The sequence below is a fragment of the Meles meles genome, chromosome 2 (assembly GCF_922984935.1).
Source record: "Meles meles chromosome 2, mMelMel3.1 paternal haplotype, whole genome shotgun sequence".
Lineage (NCBI taxonomy): Eukaryota > Metazoa > Chordata > Mammalia > Carnivora > Mustelidae > Meles > Meles meles.
This window is the reverse complement of record NC_060067.1, coordinates 2,687,042-2,703,472: the sequence shown is the minus strand read 5'-3', so window position 1 is coordinate 2,703,472 and position 16,431 is coordinate 2,687,042. Positions and strand designations below refer to the sequence as shown.

General features: G+C 41.5%; 1 protein-coding gene across 3 annotated transcripts in view; it reads left to right on the top strand.

Moving 5' to 3' along the window:
* The first annotated feature begins 3,881 nt into the window (after positions 1–3,881).
* CFAP299 (cilia and flagella associated protein 299) overlaps positions 3,882–16,431 on the top strand; it is a 613,349-nt gene continuing 600,799 nt past the window's right edge. For 2 of the 3 annotated variants that reach the window (XM_045984663.1, XM_045984677.1), the window contains exon 1: positions 3,882–4,049. In XM_045984663.1, coding sequence (XP_045840619.1) covers positions 3,939–4,049 — 111 coding nt within the window. In that variant the 5' untranslated portion in view covers positions 3,882–3,938. Of the gene's footprint in view, positions 4,050–4,377; positions 4,493–16,431 lie in introns of those variants that run through there. The other variant, XM_045984671.1, reaches the window with a different exon arrangement.

The window sequence follows — 16,431 nt, the reverse complement described above, 5'->3', positions numbered from 1 at the left end:
TTAGGGCACATGAACATATTGTGTCTCCAGACAGAAGCCATGGAACCAGAGCTCCAGCACTTTAGAATAACTGAGACAGTGTCGGAGTCCAGTGATCTCATCACAAGAAATATCTTAAATTCATTCAATGTCACCATTATTACAAAGCACAAGAAAGCTCTCCTTGGCTGAGATTAAGCAAGAGTCCTCATTTGCAGTCCACAGAAACTTAATAAGCACTTGGGCAACATCAGACACAAATCTCTTATCTTATTAGAACAAGCATATGTTTTTCCTTCTTACAATAATGGTAATGTGTTAAGTCCATTTAAACAGAGCCAAAAGTTCTTACTTAGGGTGTTGAGCATCTCATGAGCATAGTAAACCAGCCCTTCCCCTTCTGAACTTGTCAACATACCAAAGTATGTTTCCTATTCACTTTTTTAAAAAAAGATTTTATTTGACAGAGAGAGAGAGAGAGAGCGTGCACAGCAGAGGGAAAGGGAGAAGCAGACTTCCCACTGAGCGGGGAGCCCAACGTGGGATTCAATCCCAGAACCCTGGAATCATGACCTGAGCAGGAGGCAGACACTTGCCTGACTTAGCTACCCAGGTACCCTCCTATTCACTTCCCCAGACATCATGGTGTATTGCTGAACATCTGGATATAGAAAAGTGTAGGGTTTAACTTGAAATTCTTTTGTGTACTACCACCAGGTAACTACAATACCAAAGCCTATTTATTTTAAGGAGACACTTAGGCTTAGATTTTGCCTACATTCTTATGAACTTTGTTTTTACCTTGCTTTTCGCTTTGCTTTGTTTTTACTCAGAACTAAGCTAAATATGGCATATATTCTTATATAGCACATATTTATTCTCTTTTACATATTGGAATTTTGCTATGAATATACATAATCCTTGCTGGTCCTTTTCCAAGGAATGGAATTTCTAGGATTTGGTGCTAAATTCCAGGTTTCAATCTTCAAAAATCCTGGACTTTAAGTAGGAATGTATGTTATCCAAAATAAAGTATTGTCCCAATCATAACAAAGACTTCACAGTTGTAAAAAGGGACTTGCTGAAGTTCATTAATTTCTCTGTCACTGTTTTTTTCTCAGGCACGAGTCAAAAAGGGCTTTTGAACTTAAACTGAAAGTTAAGCAAAACACAATTGAATTAGGCCTACAGTAATTCAAGCCTCTCTGTGAGGAACAAGTCTAAACTTATAACTTTTCTTTTTCTCTTTAAATATTCATAGAGAAACCGATTTGTTCAAAATCACCCTTTTTGAGTTAGAAGACACAGCTAGACTCATTGACTGAAAATATTTACATAATTGTTAAAATTTAGATGCCTTAGAGATGACTTCATCAGAGTTATTTACCAAATAATAAATTTAATGAGGTTTTTCCACTGAAAATGTGCCATCACAATAGATCATAATAGTATGCCACATAAGCAATGACCCTGCATTTTACGAAAATACGGGTCCTTATAATCAAAGTGCTATAGTTTAACGAACCCAAGATTTTCTAGATGCTTTACTGTTTCTTGAGAGTGATGACATCTTGATGGAGGAGGACCTCAAAGCAAATGTAAATACAAATAGATGCACCCAGGAGGCTTTGACAGTAAGACACGACTTTCAGTAGTGACTGATCATCACTCAAAGCCATTTTTATTGTATCCTACTGTTTTTTTTAAAATGGTAACTTAAATTTTTTTTTTTAAGATTCTATCCATTTATTTGACACAGAAAGACACAACGAGAGAGGGAACACAAGCAGGGGGAGTGGGAGAGGGAGAGGCAGGCTTCCCACTGAGAAGGGAGCCCTATGCTGGGCTAATCCCAGGACCCCAGGATCATGACCTCAGCCCAAGGCAGATGCCTAACCAACTGAGCCACCCAGGTGCCCCCTATTGTATCCTGTTATTCAAGGACATGATTACTACCTTTTCAAACTCTTCAGCCTACTATTCAAAGCCTTCCTACTAAGTTTCTTCCTTCAGGAAGCTTCTTTTTCTCTACTCTTCTTAACTGCCCCCTCAAAACATTAAAACAATGTGCAGCTTTCCCCTACACAGAACATAATGTTTCTTGCCTCCCCATCTTGGAATATACATCCTTTTCCTCCTGTTATTTATACTAAGTCTATAGTCCCTTTCACAATCTGATATTTTTTCTAATAAACCAACAATAAGAACAAAAACATCCAATTACCATAATTAATTCCACGTGGCTCTTCAAACGCTATTCACCTGGGCTTTCCTTTGTGGACAATCAGGAGTAATAAGTTGTGTTGCTATTTTTATCTTTAAGATCTCCACCAATCTGTTTGGATTCACTCTGTCTCTATATTGCGAATAATGCTAATGCTACTTTCGTAGTGGATTTGTTGTCATGATTAAACAAGATAATGCACAGAAAGCATTTAGAACAGAGCACATGGTAGTCTGAATACTATACTACAGCAAATACTTGTATTTTCTGCATATAGTAAGTGGCTGAGACTTTTCTAAGCCTTTGCTGTGCTCAGTTCACACAGTATAATGCTTCTTTCAGGAGTGACTTCAAGGGGTTACTTCTCTATTCTCTATCTCTATTGATAATAAAGAATATTGAGACTTATGTCCCTTGTCTGTTAGAACATCTTAGGTATTAGATGATGTAAAGTTGTTGGTTGTTAATGATAGCACAATTACTAGTTAAGGATGCAACCAATCTGTGGCACTTATGACAGTACTCGGCATGCAGGGAGGGTTCAATAGATGTTATTATGGGTGCTGTTTTGTGGTATTTTTTTCTTTTTCTAGATAGGTTCCACCCAGCATGGGGGTTCAATCCACCGCCCTCAGATCGAGAGTTGTGTGTTCTACTGACCGAGCCAGCCAGGTGTCCCTTTTTGTTGTTGTTGTTTTTGTATTTTGAGTGTAGGATTTCCCTATCCTTTCTGTTCTTCTGAATTCAATCATTAAATCGCATTAAAAGAAGTTCGAAATGCGTTTTAAAATATTTCAAGATATTTCATTGATGAAAAAATAAGTCAGTGAAATCTTGAGATTGTTGTGTCTATATCACTTAAAACTCGTACACTGTGACACCCCAGTTTTGGAGATGACCTTTTCAAATTGGGGAAGCTAACGGACCGCCAAGTATCTTACCAGATGTTTTCATTAAACTTTTTTTAGCTGAAAATCTGCAAAGGCGATTCAAGCCGTAGAGCAACTACCACAGGCTCAGTATTGTACTGTTAATTTCCAAGTACCTGTAAAATATTAAAATCTAACACGAGTTCTAAACAGGTTTGCCAGCTGTCGTGTTGATTACTTTAAATCCGTTTTAAAAATAAAAAAGTTTAAAAAACAAGCACTTGGGGCCAAAAGAGGCCTTCACAGATACTTTCCCTGAATGCTACAATTTGGGAAACCCGCACATTCCGCCTCATATCCAGACGGAAGTGAGGGCCTTTCGGACGCCCCGTTCAGAAGGACGTGACGAGTCCCTGCTCCGTTCCGGGCGCGGTCACGGGTCATCCCCGACGGCTTCGCTCCGCAGGGCGCTCCCCGCAGAAACCCCGCAGAAACCCGCAGGAGCCGGGCGCTCGCCGGGGCATTCGGCCGCAGGACGCCGTTTCGGGGCGAGGTCGCGGCCCACGTCCGCTCTGTCGGCGCTGGGTCCGCGCGTCCCGCCGGGTCCTCCTCTCGCGCTCGGACGCAGGCCGCACCCCCAAGGGCTCCCGCTTCCGCACGGTTCGGGCCGCGGGCGGTGCCCGGAGCGGCCGTTGGAGCCCGCGTCGCCGGCGGAGACCAGACCCGGGGCCGAGCGCGGGGGCGGGACTAGCGCACGCGGCTGCGCGGGGCTCCGGGCGGGGCGGAGACCGCGGTGGGTGGGGGCGGGGCAGCTGCGCACCTGCCGCCGCGTCTCCGTCGCTAGGGACGCCCCGCGGCCGGTGGCGATGGACCCGGACGACGGCGCGACCGCCGTGGACAACATCGTCACTCAGTTCAGCACCTACGAGGACTTCCTCGACTCGCAGATCACGACCGTGGACCTGTACTACCTGGAGGTAAGGGTCGCACCCCCAGAGCGGACCCCGCCCCCGCTGCCCCCCGTTCCCCACCCCCGCCCCGCTCTCCCGGAGCCCCCGGAGCCCCCGCGGCGTGCGGTGATCGCCCCCTGGCGGCGGACTCCGGCGACGCCCGCTGCGCCGTTCCCCGACGGCTGCCCCTGCGCCTGCGCCGTCGACCCGCGCCTACCGCCCGGTGCCCGGTGCGTCGGATGGTGCGGAGCTCAGGCTCAGATGGCACGTGTTAGTCAGAACAGCCTGGAGTCCTGTGACTTGGGTCCTAATTCTGAATCGCGCTGTAAACAGTCTGCAGCTCCCATTTCCTCATCTGCAAAGCGAAGGGTCTGGACTAGAGAGCAGTCAGGGTTATGCGTGTAAAGTTTTATGACACACGTATGAATCCATCTGCCCGTCCGGGCGTCGTGGGTTCACCCAGCCATCTGGTAAGTAAAGCTTCCGCGGCGGCCTACTGTAGTAGGTAGCTCCTAAATCGCTAGGAATTTAAGAATCGGTTCTAGTCACCCAGCTTTATTTTTTATTTATTTTCTAAAAATGCTTACTTATTTGAGAGAGAGACTGAGAGAGCACAGGCGGGGGGAGGAGAAGACTCCCTGCTGAATGAGGAGCCAGGCACAGAGCTCCATCGCAGGACCCCAGGATTACGGCCTGAACTGAAGGCGGGTGCTTAACTCACTGAGCCACCCAGGTGCCCCATAGTCACCTAACTTTAGTACTGTGCTTACAGTTCAGTCTACGTTTTCTTTATTCAGCAAACATTTTGCAAGTATTCCAGTTACTCTTCTGTTACACTGAATATTATTCTATAGCTATAAGTTTTCAATTAATTTCAATAGAAGTTAGTAACTGCTTCCCCTACGAAGTGATGATGGTATCTTTGGTGGATGCATTTGCTGTGTGTGTCCCTAGAAACTATCCTCTGCAGGCTTGAAACAGGCTCTTTTGGCTTTGGCTTTGTTTCAGCCGATAGGAAATCAGAGGGCAGGAAAAGAGGAGTTGAAGAATTTATTCCTCCTCTTCCTACTGGTTGTGGTTCGGGACTGGCAGCACTCTCTATTCTAGGAACTGTTTCCTCTCGTCTCCTTTTAGGCCTAATGGTGTTAATGAGCTCCCACTGCTGCAGCCCAGCAGACACTATATCATCCTGTGTTGGTTTCTGTTAATCTTGGGATTTCTTTGTAAATTGTGCTTTATTTTTTTAATCATCTCTTTTGAGTTTGGCTGCTATGACCCTGACTTCTATATTATCATTCAACATCTCAGACCACTCTAAGTATGTAAGTCGTGTATGTATATATTGACTGCAATGTTTTCATGCGGCTAAGACTAGGAAGGAACGGTGCTGACTTTGGTAGCACATACACTAAAATAGGAGTTGGAAGGACCCGCACCAGTTAGCTATTTGATGAGATGGAAAGGGGTAAAGTGGTTAAGGAGAATAAAAGAGGCTCTTCATCCTGTGTCCACTGTGCCTTGCTCATTTTACTGGCTGCTACCTATAAACGAAGAGACATTTATGACAGCAATTAGATTTATCTCTGCTAAACCAAGTAACAATATTTATTCTCGAGTTAGTGGTACCTTAAACTAATTAAACCCAAATAAACTCATATAAAAATACTTGAAAAATTTTAGCAAAATTTTTGCACTATGACTTTCCAGATTCTTTCTGGGTGATTCTTCCATGCTGAATAAACACAGTTCCTTCATTTAAGCTGTGGCTCCCACTGGCCACTAGAGAACCAAAAGGCCTATCGAATTGATTTTCCCTGGTAAAGAATCAAGGGGTGTTTTTAGAATTGTTTTTAAATTCCCCTGACTAATGCATCTTAGTTGTGGCTAAATTACTTATAGAGATTAGCAGTGTGAAAGTTTTATTTAGAGATTATCATTCCATCATTTAGAAAATAGAAATAAATCACACAAATCTTTGGACACAATCTTAAAATTATTTGGCAGACACTGATTAAGTGAGATTCCAGGAAAAGTCTAGTAGCACAATTTACCATGATTATACAATAAGCCAGCCAATAACTAACCAGTATTTATTGCATTTCCCATATTTTTCTAGTATTAATTGGATCAGGTACAGAGTAGATGATGTTTACTATGAAATATCTAACTTCATATATTTCAGAATCAGCTGTACTCTTTTGTTGAATCAATAGGAAAAAACTTGGCCTAAATTAGCTACTCTCTGTAAGACCAGTCCTACAGTAGGTCCACAGAGGTACTTATCTCTAAGTAAAAATATCTAATCCTTCAAGGATGTGAATTCTGATGATCAGGGGGTGAAATTGAATCCAGAATGCCACACCACAGGACTTCTGAAACTTCATAAAGACAAATTTTAAATGCTGTGAGCCTAACATCATCCTCAGTGTCTCAACTGTGTCTCAAACAATTCCCCTAAAATCTATATTCTTTGTATTTAAAGTCTGTTTCATTCATTTGGTACTTATATTAACTTGAAAAGGAGGAGACAAGTGGAGAAAGGGAAGGTTCCCAAGTAGTGTGGAGAATAAGACAAGACAGGGGGCTTATGGCAAAATGCTGGAGAACAACCATTATTTAGGGTGTGGGCATGGAGGTGGTGCTCACAAGGACAATGATAAGGGGATTCAGAAAAGTAGGAGGAAGTAAGGAGAATGGGATGATCCCAGAAACCAAGAGCACTTAGATAGCAAAACACCCTTGAACAACATTTATACAAAGATAGGTGTAAGGAAATGGTCCAGTTTCATTTTTCTGCATGTGGCTGTCCCAATTTTCCTAACACCATTTGTTGAAGAGGCTGTCTTTTTTACACTGGACATTCTTTCCTGCTTTGTCAAAGATTAGTTGACCATAGAGCTGAGGGTCTGTTTCTGGGCTCTCTATTCTGTTCCACTGATCTATGTGTCTGTTTTTGTGCCAGTACCATACTGTTTTGATGATGACAGCTTTGTAATAGAGCTTGAAGTCTGGAATTGTGGTGCCACCATATTTGGCTCTCTTTTTCAACATTCCTCTGGCTATTCGGGGCCTTTTCTGGTTCCATATAAATTTTAGGATTATTTGTTCTATTTCTTTGAAATAAATTGATGGTATTTTGATAGGGATTGCCTTAAATCTGTAGTCTGCTTTAGGTAGCATAGACATTTTCACAATATTTGTTCTTCTAATTCACGAGCATGGAACGTTTTTCCATTTCTTTGTGTCTTCCTCAATTTCTTTCAGGAGTACTTTATAGTTTTCTGAGTACAGATTCTTTGCCTCTTTGGTTAGGTTTATTCCTCGGTATCTTATGGTTTTGGGTGAAATTGTAAATGGGATAGACTCCTTAATTTCTCTTCCTTCTGTCTTGTTGTTGGTGTACAGAAATGCAACTGATTTCTGTGTGTTGATTTTATATCCTGACACTTTACTGAATTCCTCTATGAGTTCTAGCAGTTTTGGACTGGAGTCTTTTGGGTTTTCCACATACAGTATCATATCATCTGCAAAGAGTGAGAATTTGACTTCTTTTTTGCCAATTTGGAGGCCTTTAATTTCTTTTTGTTGTCTGATTGCTGAGGCTAGGACTTCTAGTACTATGTTGAATAGCAGTGGTGATAGTGGACATCCCTGCCAAGTTCCTGATCTTAGTGGAAAAGCTCTCAGTTTTTCCCCATCGATGAAGATATTCACTGTGGGTTTTTCATAGATGACTTTGATGATATTGAGGAATGTACCCTCCATCCCTACATTTTGAAGAGTTTTGATCAAGAAAAGATGCTGTACTTTGCCAAATGCTTTTTCAGCATCTGTTGAGAGTATCATGTTTCTTTTTTTTTTTTTTAAAGATTTTATTTATTTATCAGATAGAGATCACAAGCAGGCAGAGAGGCAGGCAGAGAGGGAGGGGGAAGCAGGCTCCCTGCTGAGCAGAGAGACCGATGTGGGGCTCGATCCCAGGACCCTGAGATCATGACCTGAGCCGAAGGCAGAGGCTTTAATCCACTGAGTCACCCAGGCGCCCGAGAGTATCATATGGTTCTTGTTCTTTCTTTTATTAATGTATTGTATCACATTGATTGATTTGTAGATGTTGAACCAACCTTGCAGCGCAGGAATAAATCCCACTTGGTTGTGGTGAATAATTCTCTTAATGTACTGTTGGATCCTGTTGGCTAGTATTATGGCGAGAAATTTCGCATCTGTGTTCATCAAGGATATTGGTCTATAATTCTCTTTTTTGATGGGTTCTTTGTCTCTTTTTGGGATCAAGGTAATGCTGGCTTCATAAAATGAGTTTGGCAGTTTTCCTTCCATTTATATTTTTGGAGCACTTTCAGGAGAATGGGTATTAATTCTTCTTTAAATGTTTGGTAGAATTCGCCTGGGAAGCTACCTGGCCCTGGGCTCTTGTTTGTTGGGAGATTTTTGATGACTGCGTTAATCTCCTTACTGGTTATGGGTCTGTTCAGGTTTACTATTTCTTCTTGGTTCAGTTTTGGTAGTTTATATGTCTCTAGTAAAGCATCCATTTCTTCCAGATTGTCAAATTTGCTGGCATATAGTTGCTCGTAGTATGTTCTTATAATTGTTTGTATTTCTTTGGTGTTGGTTGTGATCTCTCCTCTGTCATTCATGATTTTATTTATTTGGGTACCTTCTCTTTTCCTTTTGATAAGTCTGGCCAGGGGTTTATCAATCATTAATTCTTCAAAGAACCAGCTCCTAGTTTCGTTGATCTGTTCTAGTGTTCTTTTGGTTTCTATTTCATTGGTTTCTGCTCTGATCTTTATGATTTCTCTTCTCCTGCTGGGTTTAGGCTTTCTTTGTTGTTCTTTCTTCAGTTTCTTTAGGTGTAGGGTTAGGTTATGTACTTGAGACCTTTCTTGTTTCTTGAGAAAGGCTTTTATCACTAAATATTTTCCTCTCAGGACCGCCTTTGCTGTGTCCCACAGATTTTTGAACAGTTGTGTTTTCATTATCATTTGTTTCCATGATTTTTTTCAATTCTTTAATTTCCTGGTTGACCCATTCATTCTTTAGTAGGATGCTCTTTAGCCTCCATGTATTTGAGTTCTTTCCAGCTTTCCTCTTGTGATTGAGTTCTAGCTTCAGAGCATTGTGGTCTGAAAATATGCAGGGAATGATCCCAATCTTTTGGTATTGGTTGAGACCTGATTTATGACCCAGGATGTGATCTATTCTGGAGAATATTCCATGTGCCCTAGAGAAGAATGTGTATTCTGTTGCTTTGGGATGGAATGTTCTGAATATATCTGTGATGTCCATCTGGTCCAGTGTGTCCTTTTACGGCCTTTATTTCCTTGTTGATCTTTTGCTTGGATGATCTGTCCATTTCAGTGAGGGGGGTTTTAAAGTACCCTACTATTATTGTATTATTGTCAATGTGTTTCTTTGATATCGTCATTAATTGGTTCATATAGTTGGCTGCTTCCATGTTAGGGGCATAGATATTTAAAATTGTTAGATCTTCTTGTTGTACAGACCCTTTGAGTATGATATAGTGTCTTTCCTCATTTCTTTTTATAGTTTTTGGCTTAAAATCTAATTGATCTGATGTACGCATCACCACCCCAGCTTTCTTTTGATGTCCATTAGCATGGTAAATTGTTTTTCACCCCCTCACTTTAAATCTGGAGGTTTCTTTGGGTCTAAAATGAGTTTCTTACAGACAGCATATTGATGGGTTTTGGTTTTTTGTCCATTCTGATACCCTGTGTGTTTTGATTGGGGCATTTAGCCCATTTACATTCAGGGTAACTATTGGAAGATATGAACTTAGTGCCCTTGTATTGCCTGTAAGGTGACTGTTACCGTATATTGTTTCTTTTCCTTTCTGGTCTCCTACTTTTAGGCTCTCTCTTTACTTGGAGGACCCCTTTCAATATTTCCTATAGGACTGGTTTGGTGTTTGCAAATTCTTTTTTTGTTTGTTTGTTTGTCCTGGGAGATTTTTATCTCTCCTATTTTCAATGATAACCTAGCTGGATATAGTATTCTTGGCTGCATATTTTTCTCATTTAGTGCTCTCATATCATTCCAGTCCTTTCTGACCTGCCAGGTCTCTGTGGATACGTTTGCTGCCAATCTAGTATTTCTACCATTGTATGTTACAGACTTCTTGTCCTGAGCTGCTTTCAGGATTTTCTCTTTGTCACTAAGACTAGTAAGTTTTACTATTAGATGATGGGGTGTGGTTCTATTTTTATTGATTTTAAGGGAGGGTTCTCTGTGCCTCCTGGGTTTTGATGCTTGTTCCCTTTGCCATATTAGAGAAATTCTCTATTATAATTTGCTCCAGTATACCTTCTGCCCCACCCCCCTTTCTTCTTCTTCTGGAATCCCAACTGTTCTAATATTCTTTCATCTTATGGTATCACTTATCTCTCGAATTCTCCCTTCATGGTCCAGTAGTTGTTTGTCTCTCTTTTGCTCAACTTCTTTATTTGCCATCATTTGGTCTTCTCTATCACTAATTCTCTCTTCTGCCTCATTTATCCTAGCAGTAAGAGCCTCCATTCTTGATTGTACCTCATTAATAGCTTTTTTGATTTCAGCTTGGTTAGATTTTAGTTCTTTTATTTCTCCAGAAAGGGATTTTATTTCTTCAGACAGCGTTTCTCTAAAATCCTCCATGCCTTTTTCAAGCCCAGCTAGCACCTTGAGAATCGTCATTCTGAACTCTAGATGCGACATATTACCACTGTCTGTATTGATTAGGTCCCTAGCTGTCGGTACTGACTCTTGTTCTTTTTTTTGTGGTGAGTTTTTCTGCCTTGTCATTGTTTCCAGATAAGAATTTATGAATGAGAGAATAAAATACTAAAAGGGTGTCAAAGACCCCAGAAAAGTGTATGCTATCCAAATCAGAAGAGATCCCAATTTGGGGGGAGAAGGAAGGGGCTAAAAAGAAATTAAAAAAATACACACACACACACACACACACACACACACACACACACACATATTAGGCTGGTGAATAGAACAGAGCCACTCAATTAATTTTGGGTTTATTTTGTTCTCTTAGAAGAAACTATCTCCCAATATTTTAAAGAAAAAAAAAACATGTATATACAAAAATAAGGGTAAACACGATGAAGGGATGGAATATAACTGTAAAGATAACAACTAAAAAGAATTCTAAAAAAGGAATTGATAAGTTGGCTGGGAAAAGAAAGAAGGAAAAAAAAAGGGGGAGAGAATGTGCTCAGGCTGGAGATAAGAACAAATCCCTGTGGTAGATTTAGGGTATATTTTGATCTATTAGATGAAATTGTATCCCAAAATTTTTTAGAAATAAAAAACTATATGTATACAAAAAATAAGGTTTAATACAACGAAGGATAAAATATGACTATAATAATGAAGGTTTAAAAAGATTTTTTTAAGAAACGTATTATTAAGATAAACTAGTTAAAAAACGTTAAAAGAGGAAAGAGGAAAAGTTAAAAAATTAAAATAAGAAAAATATAAAATTAAATAAAATTAATTTAATTTTGCCAGACTAAAGGATCATGGGGAGAGAGCAATGCATTCCACGCATTGCTTTTCCCTAGCTCTGGAGTTCCGCTGTTTTAGATCTGTGAGCTTGGTCTTGGCTGGATGTTCTTGCTGATCTTCTGGGCGAGGGGCCTCTTGTAGTGATTCTCAGATGTCTTTGCCCGAGGCAGAATTGCACCGCTGTTGCCAGGGACCAGGCTAAGAAATCTGCTTGAGTTCGCTGTCGGGAGTTTTTGTTTCCTGAACGCTTTCCATAGAGCTCTGGAGGACGGGAATGAAAATGGTGGCCTCCCAATCTCCAGCCCGGAGGAGCCAAGAGCTTGGGGCCCCACTCCCCAGTGCACCCTCAGAGAAAAGGGGTCAGTCACTCCCTTCTCCCTGGTCTCTGGTAGTGCTTTGGGCTATCTTGGCCTGTGGCCGAGTATTTCTGTCTCATGCACACAGACCCATCTGGAGTCTCCAAACCCAGCAGATTCCTGCCTCCAGAGGAGAAAGGTGAGTCTCCCTGGATTTGCCACCTGTGGCATCCCTGCTCAAAGAGCAGTGGCCTGACTGTGTTGCGGATCATGGTTTAAGGTAACCCCAAGCTGAGAGCTCACTCGTTGGCTCTGTCTTTGTAGTTAGCTTCCCTACTCTGATACCTGGGAGCTCTACCACACTCAGACACCCCCGATCTTTCAGTGACTCCATGGGACCTGAGACCACACTGTCCCCATGAGGGCTCCATCCCCACTTAGCCTCTGGAGTGATATCCCTCAGTGGAGCAGACTTCTAAAAGTTCTGATTTTATGCTCCACTGCTCCATCACTTGCCAGGAGCTGGCCCCTTCCCCCGTAATCTATCTTCTCGTTGCTTTGTATTCACTTCTCAGCACATCCTACCTTCCAGAAAGTGGTCGATTTTCTGTTCCTAGAATTGCTGCTCTTCTTCTCTTCAATCTCCCGTTGAGTTTGTAGGTGTTTGGAATGGTTTGATAACTATCTAGCTGAACTTCCGTGACCTGATTTCATTTCAGTCTGCTACTCATCCGCTATCTTGCCTCTATCCTATTTTTCATTTTTTGAGGAACCTCTGCAGTGTTTTCCATAGTGACTATACCAGTTTGTATTCCCACTAACAATGCATAAGCGTTCCCCTTTCTCCACATTCCTACCAGCATTTGTTATCTATTGTCATTGTGATGATAGTTATTCTAACAGGTGTGAAGGGATATCTCATTATGGTTTTGATTTGCATTTCACTGATGATGAATGATATTGAGCCCCTTTTCATGTACCTGTTGGCCATTTCAATATCTTCTTTGAAAAAAAGTCTGTTCAGGTCTTCTGCCCATTTTTGAATTGGATTATTTATTTTTTTGCCATTGAGTTGTATGAATTCTTTGTGTATTTTGGGCATTAACCTCTTATCAGATACATGAATTGTAAGTACTTTACCTCATTCCATAGCTCGCCTTTTCATTTTGTGGATTATTTCTTTCACTGTGTAGAAGCTTTTCATTTTGGTGTAGTATCTTTTACTTATTTTTTATTTAGTATTTTGTTCTTTATGCTTTAGGTACCATATCCCAAAAATTGTTGCTGAGACTTACATCAAGGGGCTTTTTCCCTACGTTTTCCACTAGGAGTTTTATGGTTTCTAGTCTTACATTTAAGTCTTAAATTCATTTTGAGTGGTTTAAGATTCGGGTCTAATTTCGTTCTTTTACATGTGAGTATCCAACTTCCAGTGCCAATTATTGAAGAGATGGTCTTTTTGCCATTGAGTATTCTTGGCTCCTTTGTCAGATACTAGTTTACCGTATGCACATCATTTTATTTCCGGTCTCTCAATACTAGTCTGTTCATCAGTGTGCCTGTTCTTGCGCCAGCACCATTCTTTTTTGATTGCTATACCTTGCTAGAGCTTGAAATAATGCAGCTTCACACTTTGTTGTTCTTTAGCAGGATTGTATTGGCTATCCTGGGGTCTTCTGTGGTTCCATATAAATTTTAGCACTTTTTTCCTACTTCCATAGAAAAATGTTATTGGAATCTTGATAGGGATTACATTGAATCTATCAATGGGGGCTTATGGAGTATTTGTTCCACAGGCACAGGGTTCTAATAACACCATGTCAGACCAGGGACCTATTTTAAAACAAAGGAGCAGTGGGAGTAAAACTATCTATGTGATTCTTTTCTCAAAATATATTCTGAAACATTCAGAGCTGCCAGCAGATATATCTTTGGGATGGGTTCCTAAAAGCACAACTGAAGTGCCTCTTTGTTGATGATAGTTTAAGAGAATTGGGATGCCATTCTCCACAATACAGTGTACACCGTGAATTAAAGACCTTTGCACTTAGGGTTGTTTCCTTGGTCTGGGAACTAAGAGGTTGAAGCATCTTATCATCATTCTCAATGACCAACTCAGGAAATTTGTGCTTTCTACTTCACTATAGGCTCTGCAGGGTTAATTGTCCTCGTACTGTTACTGGATAGAGAACCAGTTCTAAATCAGGTTTAGCTGCTCACCACTAGAAAACAATAGTTCAGAGAAGTGATGGTGGGAAAGGAAATTTCCCTTATAGGAAGCCAACAACTTGGGAAGATGGTGGGCAAACGTCTCAAAGGCCGTCTTCATCTTCCTGGCAAAGCCAAAGGGCTTTAAAGGGGAAGATATGGGAAAAGGGAGGGGGGCTGTGTACAGGAGAAACAGGGGCTCAGGTGGTTGGTTGTATGCCACCATGACCCTGAACAGACTTGCTGGCATCCATGGAAATTATTTTCAAATGTAATCAGACCTTATTTTCTGGGAAAGTTTGGTCCTTCACTCCTTAAGGCCAGTGGTCTGCAAATCTTGAGGAACATGTTAGTTCTGCTACAGATCAGGGGTTTTAGCTCAGCAAGCAAGAGGTGCATAAGCTTGAAACAAGTTAACCCTTACTACCGGTTGGAGGGCTGGTACAGTACCGAATGGGGAAACACTCCCAGCAGGTGACTCGGTGAGAGTCCCATTGAATTATAAGTTACAGCTCTTCCCTGGAATCTTTAGGCTCCTCGTCTAGGAATCTGGACGCGAGAAGACAGTCACTATCTTGGCAAAAATTATTGGCCGTGACTGTCAGGGCAGTTAGGGCTGTTACACAATCAGTAATGAAGGAATGTGTTTGAGATGCTGGTGACCCACTTGGACGCCTCTTGTTCTTGTGGTGGTAAATGGACAAGTGTGCAACCAGGGCTTGGAAGGGGAATGGCTACTGGGGTTCAGACCCCTCAGGAATGAGTTCCGGTTCATAACACTGGTGATCTGTTAACACGCGGCGGAGGCGTTAGTTGAAAGTGGGGGTGCAGCGTGGCTGGTGGAGTCGGAGATGCTGCCCATTTGCTGTGGTTCTGGGCCAAGCCGCAGCGGCAAGTGTGATATGGTTCAGCCCAGTACCCTTCCGTTGTGTTCATGTGAGCAGTCTTCAGCAAATTGCATTTATTTTATTATATGTAAATACATATGCTGTTCTCCGTCATTTCCTACACAAAAAGTAATTTTTATCTCTTTCTGTAATTAAAAAAATGACATTAAGTCTTGGAGACCTTTTAATGTCACTCTGTATAGGTCTCCCTATTCTTTAGACGTTGCTGCTTTACGTGTTTTTTACTTAGGTTCTTTAGAAGTTTGTTTTCCTTATACAGTATCATGAACAACAGTGAAATGAGCATCTTTGGTACATGTTCTTTATGTGCAGTTGTCAATATACCAAAAAGTGGAACCGATGGGTCGTAATGGACATGGTTAAGCGTCCTCCAGAGTAGCCATTTAGTCTCCCGCCAGTGGCGTTTGAGACACTTCTTTCCTCAGATCATCACCAATATCGTCAGCCCTTTCATTTTTTGCCAGCATCATATGTGAAAAAAAGCTCATGGTTTTAATTTTAATTTTCCTGGTATTTAGTGTGGTTGATTATCTTTTTATGTTTCCTCACCATTTGCATTTCTTCTGTGAATTGCCTGTTGATATCCCTTGTTTGTTTTACGACTTGTTTTTTCAAACCTTTTCTACTCTCTTTAGACTTCTGACTCTTAGTCAACAAAGAAAACAAAGAAAACCTCCAGCCTCAAAATCAACAAAGAAAAGCAAATTGAGCTGGAAACTTCCTCAGTTTTCTACCGTGAAACTTATAAAACTGTCTTAGTTTCTTGGCATGCGCTCTCCCTTCCCTCCTGTTACTAGTGTCTAGCACATGTAATGCCTGTCCGCCCACTTACTGTGTCCTCGTTTTGAATACTCACTATCATTATATTGTTTCTGAGAATGTTCCCAACTCTGAGTCCCACCTTCCTAGAGACCGAAACTCACCTTCTCAGTTTCCCTTGCTTCTGGTGTTATCTTTGCAGGTACACAGGCACTGCCAATCACATGCACTTGCATGAGGCCACTCTTTAGAAAAGAGTAACAGGAAGCACCACGCGGAATCCATTTTGTACTGAATGAGGCGGTGGAGGCTTTGGCTTTCAGGTGATGCAGTGGCAGAAGTTCTGGAGTCTCATGTCCTCAGTGCAGTGGTGAGATGCAGTATCTGTTTTCAGTGGTGGCAGCAGGGGAGTATTTGCCGAAACAGTTCCTGTGCTTGGGAGTGTTGTTTCTGGCTCTGTAGGCTTAACTCGACTTTCCCTGGGGTTTGGGACTATTGTATTTAAAAAATTTCTTTTTGTATTTGGAATAATGACAGTTCTGCTGTTTGCAGTTAATACCCTTGATTGATGATAGTTACCGACATTCTGCACCCTTCCCTTTTATGCTTTTAGGGAACTGTCTGTATTGATTAGTTCCTCTCACCGTTAATTCCAGAGTCCTTTCCTGTGTTAATTGAGTTCTATCTTGCCCTACC